Source organism: Callorhinchus milii, unplaced genomic scaffold (assembly GCF_018977255.1).
Source record: "Callorhinchus milii isolate IMCB2004 unplaced genomic scaffold, IMCB_Cmil_1.0 Scaffold7, whole genome shotgun sequence".
NCBI lineage: Eukaryota > Metazoa > Chordata > Chondrichthyes > Chimaeriformes > Callorhinchidae > Callorhinchus > Callorhinchus milii.
Genome location: NW_024704748.1, coordinates 17172993 through 17189931, shown reverse-complemented (window position 1 = coordinate 17189931; position 16939 = coordinate 17172993). Strand labels below are relative to the sequence as shown.

Here is a 16939-nt window from a genome sequence, read left to right as displayed (position 1 = left end):
AATTCCTGAAGTGAGGTTGAACCCCAACCTTTCTAATGTATATAAATGTTGTCCACCTGCCTTATTGGGTAGCAAGTAGTAAATCACCTCTGCCCCATCCTTGTGTGTATTTCTCTCAAGTGCAGAGAGCTTCTGCCACCGACTTGGATACTTGGATACTGCCATTAAATGGCAATGAATATTATAACAATATGTGCATTGATATCGTGCCGTTCATGCCAAGAGGATGTTTTGCTGCATTTCACAGGATATACTGTAAAGTGGAGTGTTCTGTAGGCGAATGCAAGCAGCCAATTCGAGTCAGGAATTTCCCACAAACCGCTATGAAGTGAGTGACCAGTTTTATTTGGGGGACCCGTCGGCCGAGACAACTTCGCTTTCCAAAGCGAACCGGCGGGATCTTCACCGTCGACCTAAACGGGGTACCCGGTGGAGCTCGATTTAATGTCTCGATGCAAACGCTCCCTGCCCTGGAGAGTCGGGTAACCTACGTTCTTGAAGGATGTCAATGTAATGTGAAGGCTTGAGTTTCCATTAAACAGCAGAATTCACGTACCACAGAGCGGTGCCCTGTGGTGCCCTGTGCTGACCGGCTCCCCCCAGCAGGCGGCGCTGTGCACGCGGTGCTGGGCTGCACCCCGCAGGCGTCGCTGTGCCTGTGGTCGCGGCCATCCGCCAGCGGGCGGCGCTGTGGCCTAATGGCCACGTCGCTCAGGGGCGGCTGTCGGGGTTCGGGTGGGAGGAGGGGGAAGCGGAGTGAACATGATCGCTGGCGCTCGGTGTTGGCCGCCCACGGGATGGAGTTGGACGATGCGTTCGCGTCGGCGGGCGAGTTCGGGAGGTACCAGAAGCGGCTGACCTGCCTGCTGGTCCTGCTGCAGGTGCGTGGCGCCGCCGCCGCCGCCGCCCTCGGAGCTGGAGCTGAGAGGGACGCGGGCCTGATGCGGCCCGCGGGGCCTCATTACAGTGGGGGGGGGTGTCAGTACCCTCCCCCTCCCCCCGGGGTTGGGTTGTGGTCTCAGTGACTCTGATATAAACCCAAACCCCCCCCCTCCCCCCGGGGGGTGGGGTGTCGGGGGGACACACACACGATGTGCAGTCGCTGGAGGGTTCCTGTCGGCGCTGCTCTGGTGGTTGTTGGGGCCCTCGAGGGACGCACCGTTACCTGACCCGCCCCCTGGGACCCCACCCACTGGTCACCCACCCACTGGTCACCCCAGTTACCACCGCCTCCTGTCACCCCTCCCCACCCCCTCCCCACCCTCCCCACCCCCTCCCCCACCCTCCCCCCCCACCCCCACCCCGGGTCCGAGCCCCTGACTGTCCAGCGCCTCGGGACGGACGTCCTCCACCCCGACTCGAAAGGAGCTTTACGACGACGACGACTTGTATTTTACAGAGCGCCCTTCACGTGGGGTGAGGGTCCCGGAGCGCTTTGGCAGCGGCGGAGTCTGACCCCCCCCCCCTCCCCCCGAGCCGTGGGGGAGGGTGGGGCGGGAGAGGGGAGGGGGGGGGTTTAGGGGGTCGCGGGGAGTTGACCAAAAAGGAAGGTCATTCAGGCGGGTACCTAATTTGCTGCTGTTACCTGTTTCCGTGTGGTTTGAGCCCCTCGGTCTCTGGTTGGTGTAAGTTCAGTGTTTGCACGAGTCTGACTGGAGCCTTAAGCCCTGAGCGCTTTTCTGTTTTATTGATTGGAAACCTTCCACTGGCTTCAGTGCTATCGTCGGCGTCTTNAAAAAAAAACGCAAATCTTTCCAGCGCGTCTTCAGAAAGGCCTGAATTATTCCGTGGCGACGGCCGCGAGAAACCAACGTCTGTTCAGCCGTGTAACCAGCCCGAAGGATGCTTTGACGTACTTGCTCGTGAACTCTTAAAACGTTTTCTTTTCAAATGTTTCAGAGAAGTCTTGTTTAAAATTGTCGGGCGTTGAATTGGATTTCCGCTGCGGCCAATTCCATTGATTTGACTGTTATTTTTTTCAAAAAGAAAACAACACCTGAGAATTCAGCCCGTGTTCCCGTCACCGTACACGGGTATCATGGAGCGAGATCAGCCTGCGGACGGAAGTTGTCTCCCATTAGAGTAGTTTCAGATCTCTTTAGTTTCTGTTGCGCTGTAATATTGGTCAACATTTAGTAACAATGTTATTTCAGGAGACGAGAAGAGTATTGGAATTCATGATTTGCTTCTCTCTTGAGTGTACTAAATTTAATAAACACAAGTTAACCATTCTAAATATTGAATTATTGCTGTACGGCAACAAATATTTTTGGTGAGTGACTGAGAAAATCACTGTGAGGTGAAACAGCAGTGCTGTGACGTCAGAACAGATCGTTTTGGAGAGTCCGCGAGCGCACTCTCTGAATGCTGAACGTAACTGGAAAATGAAACGTTTTATGTATTTGTGAGTAAAACAGTTTCAAATGTGTGACATATATTTAACAGTTCACATTGATCAAAAAACGTTGATCACTTCATTCATTAATTTCCAATTAAATAAATGTTCAGCAGTAATATTTTTAGGAAATTAGGGATGTGTAATTGGTATCATTGCCTCCGCTGCGGGGATGATAATGCTCTGCCCAGACCAGCAGCACGGGTCACTGAGGTCTGTCGGATGTGAGCTTCAGCTGCACAGGGTTGATTTATGTAGCTGATAAAGGACGGTAAACCTTCCATCTGGAACGGACCAATATTCTTCACATTCTGAGGAATGTGCAGAATTCCTTTCAGGTTTTTGTGTACAATGTAGGCGACACCATATTGAGTGTAATGAAGTGTATTGAGGTGTTGTGAATTGTTCCGGTTTGGAGTATTCAGTCTCAGTGAGATTCTCCTTCTGCTGCTTCTACTTATTCTGGTTGAATCCTTTAACTTTAAACCGTGACCTCAGCACAAAAAAACTGATCCTTAACTTTAATAAAGGCTAAAAAATCTGCACAGTCTTTCATTCTGCAACGTCTAAATGCTATCTTATTCAGTTGATTCGAAATAATTATAATCTTGGAAGATGGAGTGGATAAAGGCTTTAGGAATGGCTCGGAGCCTAGGCTGAGGTCATGGATGGGGAGAGAAGACAGTCTCAGGTCAGGGAGGGGATTGAGGGTGTCTTTGCTGATGTACTTTGTTCTAAGGGTCAAATCCCTCCACACTATATCCCTCCCTCTCTGCAGCCTCCCCCAGACCCTCTCTGCTGCTCACTCCCTTTGCATAGCAAATTCCTATCTTATTCTGTGATCCATATCGTTATGTAAAGCACTTCAAGATATTCTCCAAAAAGTGAAAGGCTTTTCAGAAACCCAAGCTATTGCTGCTGTTATATATGAACAAATAGAACGAATCGAGGAATGTCCATGATACAAAATCTGTATCAAGGTAGATTTTGGCAGATGTTCGGTCATTTGTATTGGTGAGTTACAAAGGGCCTGGCTGCTTCATTTCATCCTGCTAGATCTCTGACTCACACTTAAGAGTTTATTTCATTAACTAACATTTCATTGACTGCATGACTACAACGACTGAGAGTGACTCTGCCTTCTTACTACAGACTAACAGATATTAAAAGATTTCTACAAGAATAAGTTAAAACAATATTCCTTTGTATTTCAGATTTATATTGCATGCCAGTCAATGCTCATTGTACTTGTGGGAGCCCAGCCTGAATACAAGATAAACTCTGAAGTAGTGTCCAACCATCATGAGGAAATGATTAAGCAGATCACATTTGAGGACGATTTCACCTCCATTGTAACTGAGGCATGTGAGCAGTTTGACACTGGCTGATTTTATTTCATACAGAGTCTCTGTGTGAATGCATAGAGCAATATGTATTGACGTGAGTGAATAATGGTACTGGGATGGTGTCCATAAAAGAATAAAAGATTGAGGATGTAGAGGAAGGAGAAGGGAAAGGAACGTAATTCCTGGCATAAACCTGGTTATACATCTTATACCCTATAGCTTTTGCAAGGTAATTGGATTGTTTGGGTTAAATTAAATTGATTTATTGTGTCTTGTAAACACTGCCGTAAAATTGGTCTATTTTTAGAACTAGTTTTATTGGCATTTCAGCTATTTCTGTTCTATAAATGGAACAGTGACATTAATTATTCTGCACAGCAGATTAGCATCGCTAGATTTATGAATGAGAATCATTGTTCTGCTTCCCGGACTGGCTAAGATGATACAGCTCATGTGTTTCCCTCATCCTCTGCAGTCCCAGCATTGATCTGCTCTGCAGCGAGCGAGCAGGCAGGAGGCATCTTTACAGCTCCTGGGAGGGGCTGCGCTATGTGATGCCTTGCTCGCTTTTTATGACCGAACTGAGAGCTGATGGAAAAGTCTCAACAAAGGCATCAGGCGTTGGTGAAGGGAAGGTCGGCATGTGACCGATCGCCTTGCCACCGTTTAACTAGCGTTGAATATAATTTATAAATTTGCCTTTCCAGAGAATGATTTGCCATTTATCCAGTAACCTCTTGCATTGTTCTTGCTGCGACGATTTACATAGTTAAACTAGGGCGGGATTCTGCTGTGTGTTAGTAATTTAATTTTAGGAAGAATAAACTGATCTTTTTTAAAATCCCTACAGTGGCACCTAATCAATGATGAAGCGTACAAAGTCAGCTTATCTGGATCCTTGTTCTTTGTTGGGGTTCTTATTGGTAACATCGTGTTTGGGCCCCTGTCTGACAAACTGGGGAGGAAACCAGTCTTTCTAGCAGGTAAGGAGAGGAGAAGTCTCCTTGTACTACTCTCAGAATTCTAACTAATAGAAAGTCTAATCGTATAGATTCATACCATGAGTAATGAAAGCTTGGGGTTTAAATATTATTCAGTGAAATTGTGATAAATTATGTAATTTATTCATGCCAGGGTCTGTGACCTCATTACTAATACACTCTAGTGCTCACATGATTCATTATTACTTCCAGCAACAAAGTGATATTTAGAGCAGGAAACAGCATTCATATTTTTCACTCTGAAATTGCATTGGCCAAGGGCTGAGCAGGGCTGTGCATTCAGGAAGCTCTGCTAACCGGGGCTGAATGCTGGTTAGTTCTTTGATGTTATTAATGTTATACAAGGCTTGAAGGTGGTCCAGTGAGCCTCCTAAGAACTTTTAAACTTTTTAAATTGCTGCAGTAAAAACATGATTTATGGGTCAGACATTATGTTAACTCAATCCAGGAAACTATTTCCTGAGATATGTTTTGGGAGAATGGCTCAGAGTCCTATCAGTGCCCTGGAATGTATTTTCTGTGTTAAGTATTGATTGACACTTTCATGAATGAATGTAAGACATTCCATGTTCAAAATCCCAAGTTCTGAAGAAACAATTTCTGATTAGCGATTAAGCTACTTTAAAATTCTCTTTTGTACTCATTAGATCTAAAATATTTATGAAGACTAATGTTAACCTTGTGGCCATGAGTGTGAATAACAGTATCAGTGAAACGACCGACCTTTCATTCTCAACTCAGCAGTTTGAGAATTGCTTGCAAAAGTTCCACACTCATTCTCATTTTCTCACCACTCATAATGTGCTGATTATAAATATTAACCATTTGCATTGATATAAGTACATATGCCGCTTCACCAAATATAATTGATTGGAATATATATATCTATAATTTTTTAATATTATATGGTCATCTTGAAATGGGTTCTGATTGAATTGCCCACCTGACAATGGTCCATTGCCTTTTGCACGTTTCTGATGTTTGCCGTTTTTATTTCCTTCCAGGTTTGTTCCTCGATGTTGTGTTTGGATTTGTTACAGCAATCGCTCCAACGTATGAAATCTTTGCTGCAACTCGGCTGATTGTTGGGATTATGAATGGTGGAATGTCGCTCGTGTCCTTCGTACTGACACAGGAATATGTGGGAAAATCCTACTGGGCATTAACAGGTGGGTGTGTCATCTTTGCTTATTCACAATTGTGACTGGTGACAGAATAGGAACCTTGTATCCAAGTACTTTGAAGATTTCTACAAATGTAACAATTATTAACTTTAGATATAATACCTCTGACATGTTCTTATTTGAAGAATATTGTACCGCAGACAGGATATTTACTGTGGATTTTTTTTATTTAGGGTCACTCACTAATTTGGTATTTGCGATTGGGATTGCTTTGTTTTCCGTAATCGGCTATTACATCAGGGATTGGCGAGCTCTGGCTGCTGCAGCAAATTCCCCTGGAGTGCTGTTTTTCCTGTTTTCTATGTAAGTTCCCTCTCTATGTTGAAAGGAGTTGTAAGTAATGGCTTTGTCTGATGTATAAATTGCACAGGAAATTATATAAAATATCCTGTGACCTTAGATTGTAGTGTTCTCAATGCTATCTGCTAACACTGCACATTAACACATATTGAGCAATTACTATTACCCATCCATTGCATTGGATAGCTGTGATTCACTTGTTCACATTTGGCAAGACCTTTCCTTAACTTTGAATTTAACCTTTGTGTGTTTGAGAACCAATAGAAAGGAGAAAACTGAATAAGGAAATCCCGACATGTTTTCAATGCACTTTGATTTAACTGTACATTAACAGACTCAAACATTTGGGCATTGACTGTTGGGCTGCTGTGGAGCGCAGTTAGCTTGCAATCTTCCTGCAATTCCCATCTTTATCTTCCACATCTCAAGCGTCTCTGCTGAAATGATTTTTCTTTTATGCAAAAAATTTTCTCTTGCATATTTTGGTCATAAGCATGTAATAATGTGAACGGAGTGCGCTGTTGAACAGATTCCATGGGACAGATTTAGTCAGATTGAAACTCCCATTAAGTAGCATATAATTTACTTGTCAGAATGAAGTTTCATAACGTCAATTTTCTGCTGCAGTACGCTTCCAGAATCTCCAAGGTGGCTGTATTCGCATGGGAAGACTGAGAAAGCAGAGGAAGTGCTGCAGCATATTTCATTAAGAAATGGAAATGCCAAAACCATCTTCAAACTAAAACCATGTGCTGGGGCAATGCACACTAGTGGGCCAGCACCTGGCCTTCTGGACTTGGTAAAACATCCAATATTACGACGGCGAACAGTCATCCTGATGTATGTTTGGTAAGTGATAAAATAACAAAGTTTTTTTGTTGAGGGTCACACATGCATTACAACTACAACAACAACAGATTACATTTGTACAGCACCTTTCACGTTTGGAGGACATCCCAAGGCACTGGACAGTCAGGGATTTGGACCTGAGCAAGGTGCCGGGATCAGCGGTGGTGGAGGGCAGGGAGGGTAGGGGTAGGAGGGTGAACGAAGCCGTGGAGGGAGCGGACAGGTTGACATGGGGTCAGCAGGTCACAAAGGTAGGTAGGATTAAGGCTATGGAGAGCTTTGAAGGTGAGGACAAGGATTTTGAACTCTATCCTCTGGGGGATGGGGAGCCAGTAGAGGCTGGCGTGGGTGGGGGTGATAGGGTTACAGATTCTGGTGCGGGAGGTGACACGAGCTGCAGAGAACTGGATGATCTGCAGCTTGTGGAAGGAAGAATTGGGAAGGCCGACAAGCAGGGAGTTGGAATAATTGAGCTTAAATGTGATGAATGGGTGGATGAGGATTTCGGCGGCCTTAGAGGAGAAGCAGTGGCGGAGTCGAGGGATGTTGTAGCGGTGGGGAAAGGAAGAGCGGGTCATGGAACTGATGTGGGGTAGAAATGAAAGTTGAGGGTCAAACAAGACGCCAAGGTTCCCGCCAGGCTTGGTGAGGTGGAGTGTGTATCCTTGGATAGGGATGTTGTCCGTGTCTGAGGTGTGAAGGCGCTGATGGGAGGCAATCTGGAGAGCCTCGGTCTTGTTGATGTTCAGCTCGAGAAAGGTGGTGCATGAGTAGGAGGTGGTTCGGGAGGTGAGGGGGGCAAGGGCATCAAGAGTGGCGGAGAAGGAACTGGAGGAGAATGACTCAACGATAAGTCGTTGAAGTAGTCAAATACATCATAAGCAGCAATCCTTATGGAAGACATTGATTTTAAACCCATGTAAAAGTAACTAGATTTTTTTTAACTTTAAATAGGTATGTTTGCAGTCTTGTATATTATGGCCTGACAATGAATGCTGGACAATTAAAAGGCAACCGATATCTTAACATGGCAATGTACGGCCTTGTGGAAGTGCCAGCATTTCCCCTTTGTATGTACTTCATTGACAAATCTTGGTAGGTATTATACTAGCTAAATCTTTTTAATGAATAATTCTATGTTGAAAACATTAATTATATGAAGGTTTGCAGATAGCTAATTTTTGGTCTTATAAATAATAAGATCTATCAGATTGTATTTTTATTCTCATTTTGTCTGTATAATGGATTCATTCCATAAACCAAGGATGTGATAACCCCAAGGTTCATTGTTAGGTTGTCGCCATATTTAAACTTGTCGTGGAGTTCTGTAGGTCAGTGGTTAGAGCACTCGCTTTGCAAGCGAGAGACCTCGGTTCGATTCCCAGCAGGGTGAAACCTTGGGCAAGTTTCCTTACTCCACACGCCTGATAATATCCCTCAAAAAAAATAATAACTTGCTCATTTCAATCCACGACTGTTTGTGGGACACAGCTGTGCAACTGGCTGCCGCATTTCGCCCACAAAAAGTCAATTCACTTTACAGCCTATTCTGTGAAGCGCTTTGAGACGTCTAGAAGATGTAAAAGCGCTATATCAAATGCAAGGGTTATTATTATTATTTTCACTGTGGGGAATGATAGAAAAAAACTTTATTTTTAGGCAAGGACACAGCTCAAAACAAACCAAGCAAAAACATAGTTTAAGAAGAGCTGACCAGTCCTCTAAAGTCAACTGCATAATCTTTTTCCAACTCGTTGCCCTGCATTAATGCTACATTCTGAAATGATAATGTAATTATTGTCTGTTGACCCTCAGTTTCTTAAGTGCCTTTTGTCTCAAGAGTGCTTACATGAATATCTGATAAATAGCTTGAGGCAATTCAGCTGCCTTAATACAACATGTGTCACTGCAGAAATCTTTCTCTGGAGCAGGTGCACTGTAATCAAACTTGTTCTTCGTAAGGGCGCCTCTGAATAAAACAAATGTGCACACTATAGTAAACCTTACACGTTTTTGCACTCTTAATAGGTGGGTTTCAGTTCAAATTTATATTCCACTGTGACTCACAGTAACTACTGTACAAATCATTTAAGGAACGGCATCTAACGGCATTGACCAAAGAATTCTGAAACTCCCTCATATATGAAGTACAGTATATTAAAATGCGAGAATCAAAGTAAATTTCAAATTATGCATACAATATATAACAATACAGTACCTGAAATATTAACAGTTTATGCTCTAGACACACCTAATGTCTAGTAGATAGAGCTGTAGTTTACATACGAAATGCTAACTCTCTGTCCTCCAAATCTGAGGAATAGGCATTCTGGAAACATCATTGCTTGTATTTGAACTAAAGTTTAAAGTGTGCTAAATAACCTGTCTACTTTATAGAAAAATGCTGCCTCAACATTATTAATATTGCATACAAGATTGAATTGCCACATTTATTATGGTCTCAGGCATAGTTTTAATTTAACAGAATAATCTGATTCTTCCATTTCAATGGAGCTATTTGACTTTTGTTTCATTATTCAATCCTTGTGGGTATCTTATTAATGAAATTCGGTGTCCCTTTGGCTCATTTTGGAGCACTCTCATCTCTGGGTCAGAGGGTTGTGGGTTTGATTTCCACACTGTAGCTTTAGGTCGGAATTTAGGATGCCACTGAAAGAGAGCTGCATTGCTAGAAGTACTGTGCTTTGGATAAGATTAAGATTCTCTTTATCAGTTTAAATGGATGTTAAAGATCCCGTGGCACTGTTTGGGAGCAGAGCAGTCATGTCTGGTTAATATCCCTTTTTAAAATTCACAAAAAGCAGATTACTTTGTTATTGCTCTTGTTTCTGTTTGTTGGGTGTTGCTGGCATAGATTATTATTTGCTGTTTCGTTCTGCCTACATAACAATCACTGCACTTTGCAGTAATTTCAGAGTACCTGATTATTTGAAGTATGATGATATTAATATTAAAATCAAAATACTTGCATTTCATAGAGTAACAAGCCACTATATGAAATACAAATTTTTGATTTTAATATTATAAGAGATAGTCTACTGTTTCGCTATTTTTAATGTGAAATGTGCAACAACAGATCAAGATATTTACTGTTTTTATGCTACTTCTGTCAATGATGAGCAATGAATTGGGTTCTCCTACACACGTTTGAGTGTACAGAATAACCAGCAATTTGGATATTTATGCGGAATGCATTTTGCCTTTGAAACTCCTATGGTCGCTTTAATGTTCTCACAAGATAAAGCCTTTTACTTTGTATTTGATCAAGGTTTTGGATATCAAGGTACTGTCTGAAAACTAGGCTTGGGTTCAGTGCTATGAACTCAAGGCAGATAGCACAGTCATTTACATTGCTTTTCCTAACTGCCCAGAGTTCCTTCTTCTGTACATTGCAGGTTTAGGTCTGGCCTTCTGATACAGCAAATTAATTGGTGGTATTCTTAAGAATTCTCTATTGATATGATGAGAAATGTATTTGAGCGTGCAGTTAGTTTTTGGATTTAATTAAGGAATAACTTCATCTTGGAGCCTATGAGTTATTAGATGGCCATCAGTGTACCATAGATCCAATAATCACAGCTGTTTTATTACAAAGGACTCGCAGATAAGTGAGTTATTGGTGAATGTTGTTTCATATTGTACCACAACATTGGAATGACTTACTTGGTTGAAAGTTAAAGTCTGATGCTGATTCTGAAGTTGTAATGTTTTCTAGGTATGTGATGGACCCTGTGTTGTGAGTGGGTGATGTTGTACAGTATCTAGTGCAAATTTGTTGTTCTCTTTCTCTTGAGTTTTCCCTTTATCTCACACATCATCTTATATGTTGTGATTGAGTGATGTATAATATAGTCCCATGTAATTTTCCCCCGCAGGTGTGGACGACGTAAAACAATGGCTGCATTCCTGCTGTTTGCAGGGTTTGCCTGTCTAGGTACCATGTTTGTACCCAGTCAACTGGGTAAGAATCCATTCTTTTATGAATTTTAGTTTTCTGTAGCATAATAAATGCAATCAGTTTAAAATTGATTTTCTTATCTTGAGATTATTAGTGGCGGATGCTGTTTCATATTCTGATTATAGCTTTTTAAATTAATGTGTTAATGTATCTTCACAAAGTCTAATTCTGATTTCTGTTTTCATGGCAGATTCAGAGATTGGATTTCTGCTGAACATTACCTCATTGGCATTATGTGGAAAATTAGCTGTCAGTGCTGCCTTCAACATTGCATATGTTTTCACAGCAGAACTTTATCCGACTGTGATCAGGTACAATCATTTCTGTTCCTAGTAAATTGTTAGTAAGTGTGTTTCCCTGTGCAATTTGTGAGGTTAGAAAAATGTATTCAATGGCACTGATTACAGATGGGCGTTAAGTATGGTGGAACCATATTATCTTCCTGAGGAAAAGTGACTGAAAGTATTTGAGGAGATATTAGACTTTATAATTTGCCTTAGTAAATTATGCTTTATTAACATGTTTTTTCAGACTAAAACTCTCCTGTCCAGTCTTTGCTGACATTTGTGTACTTTTATAAGTAGTAGCGAAATGGAGGTCAGCAAGAGAAATAAAAAACGAGATCCATTTGTGTCAATGGAAATTGTGATAAATATAAGCACTCCAGCAAAGGGCACCTCTAGAAACAATTGCCTGTCATTCAAATTACTTCCCACTGACACTTATTCTCTTTTTTAAGGAAAGATGGGTTTGTCGGAAAAATATTAGGTTTTCACCAATTGAAAGGTCACTAATGTGCGCCCAATTAATATCTTTTGAATTGTACCCTTTCAGATATAACTTAACGCTTCCAGGTCTCTGTGTTGTGTGTGCCATTATCTTACTGAGTATGGCTATGCAACGTGCTCTCGGCCTTTTCTGTTCTAAGAAGCTAGTTCCTTAGAAGTATATACATTGATCACCTATATTTAAAATGTTATACAATTCTCTTGGCTGAAAAAAATTACCAGTCTTTCACTCAGCACTTTCCTGATGGCCCAAACAAGAAAAACTGAATTGAGATTATGCCCTTTCAAACTCTCATTGCAGCTAACCCATTATTTGGTGCTCAGGCCACTTTCACTGGGTCAGTTTGCAGGGAAGGCAGAGGCAAACCAACGTGTTTACATTAAATCAATTGCAAAGTTTCTTTAAAAGCAATTTTTTTTGGTGGGGTTTATGATGAAATCCAGCAATATAAACTTGGAGAGTTTCCCTTCAGCAACTTAATAAACGCAGGCATAAATAGCAAAACATTAGAGGAGTTGTGGTGACATTGACTTCTGTTAGTTAAATCAACCAAATTGATGATATTTTTAATATGGAGACTGGACGATTACAACAACAACTGCCACTTACATAGCGTCCTCCACGTAGGGTAGTATCTCAAAGTGCTTGAAGATTAGGGAGTGGTTTGTTGTACATGAATAGGTCAGGCTAGAGGTTTGAAAAAAAATTGACTAAACTTTGTGTGATAGATTCATTGTATTGGGAGAAATTGGAAGAAATTCAATAATTTGACTTGTTTCTTCGTAAAGTGGGTTATAATGTTGCCAGAAATGATTGGTGATGCTGAATGATGAAGTTGCCATAGTGCTAGAAATAATCTGTATTCCATGCCAAAAGGATGTTTATCAACGGGTTTTGGGAAATAAAGAATACTGATTGCAGAAATGTTTTGTTTTAAATCCTAAGACATAATTTGCTATCCAATGCCATTTTTGCTTAGTACATCAAGGTTTGAGAAGATAATTTCACACACCAGAAACATGACCCTCATTGCTGACCTGTGTGTGGTTGGCAGCATATCCAACTGATTTCTAATTTCTAAATCTGAAGAGTGATGTATCAGTCTTTAATTACTTGACTGCTGTGAGATCAGGCCTCCTAGGGAACGCATCATCATCATTGCAAATCCTGTCAAGCGCTTTGAGACATACTCACGGCGTGAAAGGCGCTATTTCAAATTCAAGGATTAGTCTTATAATGCTAGCTGTCAACGGTATGTTAAGTTTGTGTAGATTAATTATTACATTAATAATGAATTAATCAGATCTCTTTGATGCAGGAATGCTGGATTAGGAGTATGTTCCATGTCCTGCAGAATAGGTGGGATTTTGGCTCCATTTGTGCCATCACTGGTTAGTGTGAATTTTCCCTTCTTTTATACATTGTATTATGTTCACTGCAGTTCCTGTAGGATATGTGACATAAGTCAGCTTGATTCAATTTTCCTCCTTTACTTTAGATGAAATTGTGACAATGTATCTTTGCATATGGAATGGCACCATTTAAATACGTAAAGAATAATAAATGGTGCAGATTGATTTCAAGCTAATTTTATTAAGAGGTTCACACAACATCATAACATATTCCTGAACAGTGGGTGACAAGACTGACATTAATGCCAGGATATTTCATTCAGCGATGAATTCACTAAAAAAGAATCAGGGAAATTATTCCAAAACACAATCTCCCCCCAAACATCCAACCAACGCCACCACTCCCAACTGTTGGGACACTCACCACACATATAGCGGCCTGACCGTTTTCAATTAAAAACAATTGTCTGCTTTGATTTGGGTCCATAAAATTAAATCAGCTTGTTCAGCTATTATGAAGAGATGCAGAAGAAAACAAAATTAGTCGCGCAATCCGGGAAACACTTTTTAGCACCTTATAGTGATTACTACATCACAAGTTTTTCTGAGCAGAAGCCTTTATTGAAGCGTACTGAAAATAAGAGACACTGTTTTACAGAGATCTATGAATCCGTCTATGCCATTTATTGTGTTTGGGATCACTGGAATGTCGGGAGGATTCATGGGGCTCTTTCTCCCTGAAACATTAAATAAACCAATTGCTGAGGCAATTGAAGATCTTCAATGCTTGTCCTATCAGAGACTAGAAGAAAAAAGGGTAAAAGCATGTTCACATTGAATTTAGATGTATGAAAACTTTCATTAGAAATGTTGATGGTAATCTTAAATGATGTCAATTTACCAAACGCCATAAACTTCCTAATCTCAGTACTGTTTGTGGATACTTATTTAAATATCTTGTAAATACTTTACTGTAAAAATATAAATTAATTAAGTGTTGGCATCAATCCCTTTTTTGTATAAAATTTTGGTGAGAGTTTAAATTTAACATCCTAATGCATGTTTATTATGAGTATTAGCATAAATTAAGGTTATGTTTCATTAATGTAAATTTTAATGAAAATTAAAATCATGTAAAGCGATGTTTTCACAGTCTTATCAAATTCTTATGGTCATTGACTTTTTTGTATTTATTTGACAGGCAGCGGGATTACAGGAAAATTAAATCAACAAAGATAACAGTGAAAAAACACTATGTCCATAATTGAAAGATTTCTGATAATGGCTAATTAGTGCTTTAAAGACAATGTGCATTTTTATATTGAATTGTTGAATAAGAAAATTTGCAATAAACTTGCAATTTATTTTGTGAAACATATTATAAATTTCTTAGATTGGAAAAAAAAACTTTCAGATATTCATTTGTCCAATATTTAAGTAACTGGAGGAACAAAGACAAATCCCTATGTCTTACATTTTTTAATTGTACAGTATTGCAAACATTTTTACACTTTTGTAAGAACCAGTTAAATGTTTACTATTTTTGCATGATTTTCAAAAATATAAATTCCTTGACCAAAGGTTTGTACTTTCAGTTCATCCGCCCATGACCCCTGGCTCAGTGCTACTAGGGACCATGTATTGATTATTCCTAATCAGGTGTTTGACACAATTGGGTGTTCGTTTCACTCACTCTTGCCTTTAGATCAGACATTGTGAGTTGAGCTCGTATTCCAGGCTGAAGCTCCATTACAGCAAAGTCAGAGATATTGTTCTTCAGATGGGATGTTAACCTGAGGTTTCCATCCACCTGTTTAGTTGTTAAATGTCCAAAGACACTATTTCAGAAGAGAACAGAGTTTGTCTTAATGTTCTGACTAATAATACTTTATTGGTCATTCATTTCATAGCTGTTTGTGGGACCTTGTGTGCACAAATCCCCACAATTGCTTACGAGTACACAATCATTTCACTTCACAGCAATTACCTGTGAAGCCCTTTAAAACATATCGATTATATATTAGATGCAAGGATTGTAATACACTGTGAACTTTTTGAATCAGAACACTTATTTTGACACTTGCAGAATAGTTTTAATTTGGTGTCATCTAGGATTTGCCTCAGTTTATTCCTTATCTCTTTCCTTCCCCAAGCTATGCATTGTTTCCTTTAGAGTTGATGCCAGAGCATTGTGTGACATGAACTTCATCCATAGCAACTACTCATTAGCTGACATAATGCTTTTGCAGAAGGTCAAAATGATTTCCAATATTTCTTTCCCCTGATGGATTGCAGATCACAATAATATTCTTGGTTTAGAAGCTTGACTTGAAAACTGGCAAATCTTGCCACAGTAATTGTGTAACACAATAAGAAACCATTTAACAGTTTAGTTTTCGGTGGGGAAAATAATAATGATAATAGTCTTCACATTTCATATAACTCCTTTGACATCGGGAGGCATCTCAAGAGTGCTTCACAGGATATATTGTAAAATGTATTGATTATGTATTTTGTCGGCGAAAAGGACAACTCTAACTCAACTCGATGTGCAAGTAGTTAAAGCCTGTCATCTTTTATCAGTGTCATTGTAACACTAGAATTCTAATACTCCTTTTTTAAAAATAGTTACATTATTGTGGTGCAAAAGTGTTAGCATTGAAAGAGTTAACACATAAGTAAATACTTCACTTTACAAAACTGCTTTCTTTAGTCAAAGGATGGTTTATTTTCAAAGAAAACATTCCATGTGTAAATTTAAGAGATTAAGTTTGTCAAGGTGATTCTACTTGTGCGTTATTTTTTCTGCATTTTTCTGTTACAAATGTTTCTGTAATTATATTGGCATGTAGAAAATGGTGGAATATGGTAAATTTGCTGTGCATATACTGTATTTGCCAGCTTTTGTTGAATGAGGAGTGTCAACATGTTGCATATGTTTCTTTGTTGGAAAGATTGTCCAAATACAGCCAAAGCTTCGCCAACCTGAAAAGGAACCAATTTAGTATACTGCATTTTTTTTAATATAAACTTTGTTCTTTTCTAAAGATATTATTGCAATTACTTTGTTTAATCAATTCTAGCAAATGTAATCTCACATTCCAATTGCTGAAAATAGTGTTTGTCATTTCAGATATCCAATCCCATCTTGTTTCACATTTTTACTGGAGAGGAGGAATTTACCACTATATTTGTTTGTACATGTTATTCAATGGAATGTGGAACATGCTAAATAAAATAATTATTGCAATCAATACTTGATCACATATTTTTAGTAGGTGCATGATGTTCAATCCCATTACTCCATATTTTTATATGCAGGGACAGAGAGCAAAGCCTCAAAGAGGTATTCATTGGGACTCAATGGGTGGTATCTATCAAAAAATAAACAGTATAAGTTACTTGAGGTATCTAAAGCTTCTTGTGTATTTAGTTCTTGGTTTGGTGGATAGAGTAAACAATAATTTCAACAAGGTTGGTTTAAGGAACATTTAGTTCCTTTCTATAGTTAGTTTTGGATACAATTACCCTGTTACGCCCATCGAAGGTTAGGCTGTTACAGGAAGTTAACCGGTTTGCAGTGTGTACAAGAACAACAAAATTACATTTATAGAGCGCCTTTCACGTCGGGAGGATGTCCCAAAGTGCTGAGTGTGTAAAACTACATATGCAAATTGTTACAGGGAAGAATACCAGAGCTTTTAGAAAGTCTGGTCATGGAACAGCTTGCTTCAAAAAATAATT

At 39.9% G+C, this 16939-nt stretch overlaps 1 protein-coding gene across 1 annotated transcript; it reads left to right on the top strand.

Annotated features, from left to right (window-relative positions):
- Positions 1–705: 705 nt before the first annotated feature.
- Positions 706–16451, top strand: slc22a15 (solute carrier family 22 member 15). Its single transcript, XM_007897262.2, has 12 exons — positions 706–881; positions 3610–3756; positions 4592–4724; positions 5747–5911; positions 6100–6229; positions 6854–7075; positions 8030–8170; positions 10972–11057; positions 11245–11365; positions 13162–13234; positions 13854–14012; positions 14397–16451. Exons 1-12 carry the CDS (start codon positions 798–800, stop codon positions 14418–14420), a joined length of 1485 nt encoding a protein of 494 aa, XP_007895453.2. The 5' UTR covers positions 706–797; the 3' UTR covers positions 14421–16451.
- The last annotated feature ends 488 nt before the right edge of the window (positions 16452–16939 follow it).

Coding starts and splice junctions, on each gene's coding strand:
- slc22a15 (XM_007897262.2), top strand. CDS start 798: ATGGAGTTGGACGATGCGTTCGCGTCGGCGGGCGAGTTCGGGAGGTAC. Junction 5,912..6,099: donor ATCCTACTGGGCATTAACAG/GTGGGTGTGTCA, acceptor TTTTTTATTTAG/GGTCACTCACTAATTTGGTA. Junction 13,235..13,853: donor CTCCATTTGTGCCATCACTG/GTTAGTGTGAAT, acceptor ACTGTTTTACAG/AGATCTATGAATCCGTCTAT.